The 5,849-nt window shown below is 47.2% G+C and overlaps 1 protein-coding gene across 1 annotated transcript; it reads right to left on the reverse strand.

Moving 5' to 3' along the window:
• Window positions 1-359: 359 nt before the first annotated feature.
• On the reverse strand, window positions 360-5,625 carry LOC110290290 (uncharacterized). The gene is made up of 10 exons (XM_021156818.2): window positions 5,395-5,625; window positions 4,424-4,604; window positions 4,151-4,258; window positions 3,853-3,969; window positions 3,302-3,418; window positions 2,930-3,136; window positions 1,504-1,562; window positions 1,129-1,214; window positions 573-747; window positions 360-472 (listed from the first exon to the last, which is right to left on the reverse strand). Exons 2-10 carry the CDS (start codon window positions 4,512-4,514, stop codon window positions 413-415), a joined length of 1,020 nt encoding a protein of 339 aa, XP_021012477.1. The 5' UTR covers window positions 4,515-4,604; window positions 5,395-5,625; the 3' UTR covers window positions 360-412.
• Between the last annotated feature and the right edge of the window lie 224 nt (window positions 5,626-5,849).

The raw sequence follows: 5,849 nt of genomic DNA on the forward strand, positions 1-5,849 counted from the left end.
GATTCCTCCAGTATTTTTCATCTAACTATATTTTAAAATGTCACCTGAGCTCAGACTGGAGTTGTTGCCTTAACAATGTAAGTTTAAATTTTTTTTCTGTGAGTTAAAAATAAAACACAACAACAATAAAAGGCTTAAAATAACAACAATAAAAGGATTAAAACCTTGTGTCACAGATTTCGTAGTTCTGTGACACAATCTGGCTGGAGAATTAAGGTATACTTTCTGTATCTCAGCAGTGCTTATATGTCTCCTCTCATGTCTACACAGCCCAGAATACTGCTTCAGGAACCCAGAGGACAGAGCTAGTCCATGCATGTGGAGCCGAGCCCCTGGCTAGGACCTCCACTCACCTGGCTCATGTGCAGCCCCATGCTCCACGACCCTGCTGATGGTCCCCAGGCCTGGGAACCTAAGGGGTGCCCTGGCGCACCCGGCTCCAGACCCAGTGCTGTGGGTTCTGGTTCTGGATCTGAGAGGGAAATGAGGTGAGTCTAGGAGGATGAACCCATCCATGGTCTTCCCTGGGCAGGACCCTGTCTACCCACTCCACTAGCAGAACCCTGGCAGACCTCTGCACACTGATCTGGTGTGACCCAGGCTTGGTAATCCATGGCTAGGATGAAATCCTTCTGCAGCTTCAGGAAATCCTTGTATAAGCCTTGCCAGGTGTCTCTGCCCAGCAAGAATTGGAAGATGCTCCTCTTGGATATGGGGTCATCCTCTTCCATGTCACAGGCGATGTAGCTGCCACAGGGAGGGGGAAACACATATCCCTAACTGTGACAGTTGGACTCAGGCAGAGCTGGCGGGAACACACAGTTGAGAGGGAGGGTAGGGAAGCAGTCTGTGCAGGTTGGCCTTGGTCTAGACCATCCTCAGGGCATCCTGGACACAGAGCCCGTTTACTTCTCAGCTCAGGAAAAGCAAACATAGTTCTTTCTTCCCAACTTCTCAACTTCCTTCAACTTCTCAACTTTCAGGACTCTCTCCTTCCTCCCCTACCTGATCCCTTGAAAGTTTCAACTACTCTGGTTTGAGGGTCACCACTTGGTCCTGATGGATTGATGGAAGCTGTGTGAGTTAGGGTTTGGACAGATTGAGAACTGGTCCCCAGGAGATGCTCACAGGGCCAGGAAGAAGTAGATCCTGTTGTAGAGATGTCCAGGAAGCCCAACTCGACCAAAATACTCCACCACCATAGACAGCAGGTACTGTGTAGAGAGACAGGTGAGAGGAGGCAGGTGGTAGACAAGAGGACAAGAAATCTCAGTGGGGCCTAGACCTTCTGCATCCCACTGCCACGCCCAATGATACACAGAATGAGGGGCTGGAGTACACTTGCTTTGCGGATATGAGCTGATTGGAAAACCAGGAAGGAATTGGGGGAATATAATAACAATGGGTAGTAGCAGACTTGGGTTATCTTGGGCTCCCACCCTTTAATATTGTCTGCCTGTCCTTTAAGGACTGTGACTGTAGAATGTCTGAGGCTGCAGGTACCTTGTCAGATACCCTGAAGAAAATGTCCGCTGCCAAGAAATTCTGGACCACAGGATCCTCTGTAAAGGAAGCAAGAATGAGAGGGACTTGGAGCTCCCATCTGGTGGGCCAAGGGTATAATTGTGGGGCCCCTTTTCCCAGGGGTATGTTTCAGGAGTAATCTGTGGCCTCCAGACTTCTCCCCCTGAGCTGGCTCCTTAGAGGAAATGGGACCTCTCTTAAGGTTATAACATTTATTTCAAAAGCATAGTTTGTCCCTGTCATTGACATACCATGTTGTTTTTGTGTATTGAATTTTGCTGTTGATTCTTGAGCTTGCTCAGTGAAGACATTTGGTACTTTTCCTCATTGAAGGGATTTGACATAGCTCTCAATGTTAAATTTTACTACAACAACTCAGATGTGACCTTAGCTCTCTAGGAATGCACAGCCTGTCCATTCACTATATTGGGACTGTATCAAGATCCCCTGTCTATATGATGACTGAGTCCTTGGGCAGAGAAGCAGAGTTCATAGCTCCATGCTTACAGCCTCTCCCTTCTTCCCTGGGTGGTCTCTCTCCCTGAGATAGTGACCAACTTTGCCTCTCCACTGGAGCTCATCTCTGCTTAGAGTTCCTTCCTGAAGTCACCCTTTTCTGGTGGAGACCTGTGCTTGTAGTGTCCTATGAGTGCTTCACCAGTTGCCTAGGCAACTAGCACTTGTACAGTGTATGTCTTCTGTAATTTCCCTGACCCTCAGAAGGGCACTGTCTGATAGAGCATTCTCAAGTGGTTAAACCATTCCATTCTTCTGCCAAACAACATGATTCTTTAGGGCCACATGTAAGTATTGGACACTGTCATCCAACAGGGTACCTGGCAGTCACATGGAGGAACTGAACACTGGAATGCAGTGGAAGAGGCTGAGGAGCTGAATGGATATGCTTTAATTCATTTAAAAAGGCGTAAATAACTGACTATGGCTGGTAGATGCTCTACCAGGTAGTATACCTGGAAGTTGTTCCCAACCCGCTACACTTGATCCCAGATCTATGGCCTCATATCACCTTGGAGAGACTTTCTGTGCCTTTCTGGTTTCATAGAGCTCTCCTGTCATTATCCTTGCCCATCTCTAGGTGCTGTGGCCATCTGAAGCTCTCTTATGGCATGAACAAGAGCTGATAGCAACTTTATTTTGTAAATGTTTGGGTGCTAGAGCATCACAAAAGCCAGATCAGTAATGTTTTCTGTTTTCTTCTCTCCAAGGATTCGTCACAGAAACAAAATACCTCCACATAACCCTGGGGCCCTTTATCCGTGTTACCTGGGGGCCCAAGTGTACTCTGGGGAGCACTCTGGGGGGGTTGGAACCATTGCTCCCTACACTCAATGTTCAGTTTTGAGTGTTGGCCCCAAGTATCTAATCCTCAGTTCAGAGGACCCACCCAGAAGTCGGTAGAAGGCTTCGAGGTCCTCAGGGCGGTAGCTGGGTCTTCTCTTCTTGTTCAGTATGAGTTTCATCCCCTCTATACGGTTCACAGTCCATATGCTCCTTTTCTTCCCCTTCCTGGGGAACTTGAGCTCTGAGGTGGCTCCAGGGGCAGCTTCAGGGGTGGCTGTGCTAGAGACCAGCACGCTGCCCTCTTGGGTAGCTGTGGGAATAAGAGCTTCTCAGTATAACCATGGATGTGGCCATGCTGAGAACACTGGCAACCTCCTGACCACTGCTCAGGAATCTGTCACTTCTCGAGGACTAAGTGACGGTAGTAACTTGGCTGTGACTGGCTCTTCATGCAGGGACAAGAATGGACATATACCTGCTTTAACATCCACAAGTGTCCTTGTCTTGTGAACCCTCTTCCTTTTGGTTTGCTGCACAGGGACATCCCCTGCCGAGGCATCACTGGAGGCAAGAGTGACACAGACTCCTGGATCTGCAGGAAGAGACCTCACATGACCACAAGAAGACAACCTGGATATGGTTGGGTCCTTCCCTTCTCAGAATTCCATGTGACATCTAGAAACATCTGGGAGAAATGGCTTTCACTTATCTACACATTACACTAGACATTGAGTTACAATGAAATATTCTTTGTCAAGCTCCAGCTGTTCTCTGGTGCCTCTTTCTGTGGATCATTCTGCCTGCAAGACACCCCAGGGAGACAAATGAATTTGCTGATCTTTTATCTACCATAGCTACAAAAGTGAAGAATAAAGTTGATGTCCTAGATCATCAGGACACCCCTTGCTCTGGCCTTATGGAACTTGATTTAGAAGAGTTTGGGAAGAGGGAGGAACTAGGCACAGTGGTATGCTGTTTCAAGTTGCATTCATACTTGGACAAGAATGTCAAGGGGCAGACACCTACCCATCTTGATATTGTCCAGTTTTCTTTTTCTTTGGCCCCTTTTCCTCTTGGATCTCTGCTCAGGGACATCCCCTGCAGAGCCATCACTGGAAGCCAGAATGCTGCTGACCTGTGGAGCTGCAGGCACAAAAGACCCCACATGACCATGAGAGGCACCCACTTGGCCAATGCTGGGCTCTCCCCTTCTCAAGCCTAGTGAGGAATTTACATGTAACACCTGAAGACAGTAAGAGGAATGCTTCCCCCACCAGGTATATGCTTATCTACAAAGGTGGCTTCGAGCTGAGTTCCTATGCACCTTTTTTTGCCAAGCAAACACTGTCCACTGGCACCTGTTTCCCTGAATCATTCTGCTTGCAGGACTTTGGGGAGACAGGTGACATCTCGGATCTTCTGTCTGAAGAAGCTACAAAAAGTGAACAAGAAGTGACCTCCTTGCTCAGCAGGACAGCCCTTGTCATGCCCCTGCAGAACTTGACTCAGAATAGTTGGGGAAGAGGGAGGGGCTGTACTGTCCCACCCTGCGTTCTTCTGGGGACCAGGGGCGAAAGCGCCAAAGGGTGACACACACCTATCGTTGCTTTCACAGGCACTTTTTTCTTTTGACCTTTTGTTGGCTTCTGAAGCCTTGGTGTGGTATCTGAGGCAACTGGTGTGGACATAATGGAATCCTGTTGTCTTTGGTTTTCCCAACCAAGGAGACAGCCCCGCTTGATTCCAACTCCAGGCTATCTCTGTGTAGTCTTCTTTTACTAAAACAAAAGAATAATAAAAAAGTTGCAGTGGTTAAATAGTTAATGGTAGCTGAAAGTTTTTTTTTTTTTTTTTTTTTTCTTTTCTTTTGAGGTAATGGGACTTGAACGTAGGACTTCACACATGCCGGGGAAGCGCTTCACCATGGAGCTCCACACCATCATTCCTGATTATTTTTTGTAATTAAAAAAAAAAAAATCTATTTTATGGATGAGTGCTCTATCTGTATATACACCTGTGTGCCAGAAGAGGGCATCAGATTCCTTTATAGATGGTTGTGAGTCACCATGTGGTTGCTGGGAATTGAACTCAGGACCTCTGAGTGCTCTTAACCACCGAGCCATCTCTCTAGCTGCTGTTTTTGATTTGTTAGGAAACTAGAATTTAACCTGTGCATAAAGAAGACCTCGTACAGTCCTTGTAATCTGTGAATAAGAACTGTAATCCACCTGCTTTACACATGAGAAGGTGGACTTGTGTAGAGTGTGTCCCCTGACTGTGGCTAGGCCACCATGGGTTTGCCAATGGGAAGAATGGCTATTGCCAGTCATGTTTCCAGTTGGGTCAGTATGGATGATTCTACACACCTGTTTTCTTTGATATTACCTCTTTACATATGTCTATGAGCCATTATAAATTCACAGGCAATTAAATCTTGTTAAAAATACAGCCCAAGTGGTCCACACTGTCCTCCTTGTGGCTCCTTCTCAAGGGCAGTCATTGGTGGACAAGATTCCTCTTGACTGTCCCCCTCCCTGTTTTCACTCTTTCCCCTTTAGCTCACATTACCTTTTGTTTTGTTTCCCCTAATCTAAAACCTGATTCCATTCCCACTGTATCACCAGTTGTCCATCCTGAGACTCCAGTGGGTCCCTGACATACGCCAAGACTCTCTCTCTGAAGAAACACAGCGCAGCACCTGATACTCAGCCTAGCACAGCATTGGGTGACGCCTGTGTGAGCACCTGCTCTGCTCTCTCAAGCTCTAGGCCTTCCAGGCACATTCAGAGTGTACCCAGAGCTCCGTCTCACAACTGTGAGGAGGGCGGTGATAGTAGCTAAATGAGCTCAAACATTCTGAAGGTCCTGTTGACATCACACCATTCCGTCAGAACCTGCTCTCTAGTCTGTTAAAGAAATGCACCCGAGAAACAGGCCATAGGCATCCAGGGTAAAAAAGATGCATGCCTGTCTCCTCTGGACAATCAAGTGATCTTCTCTTGTCCCCCTGATAAATTCTTTTT

This window comes from Mus caroli, unplaced genomic scaffold, assembly GCF_978045245.1.
Source record: "Mus caroli unplaced genomic scaffold, Mus_caroli_1 scaffold_2, whole genome shotgun sequence".
Lineage (NCBI taxonomy): Eukaryota > Metazoa > Chordata > Mammalia > Rodentia > Muridae > Mus > Mus caroli.

Bases quoted from the DNA above. Each gene is read 5' to 3' on its own strand.
- LOC110290290 (XM_021156818.2), bottom strand. From the start codon at position 4,514: ATGTCCACACCAGTTGCCTCAGATACCACACCAAGGCTTCAGAAGCCA. The intron at 4,259-4,423 runs GTGTGTGTCACC...CACTTTTTGTAG, and splicing joins GCCTGTGAAAGCAACGATAG to CTTCTTCAGACAGAAGATCC. The intron at 473-572 runs GTCTGCCAGGGT...TTTCCCTCTCAG, and splicing joins CACCAGATCAGTGTGCAGAG to ATCCAGAACCAGAACCCACA.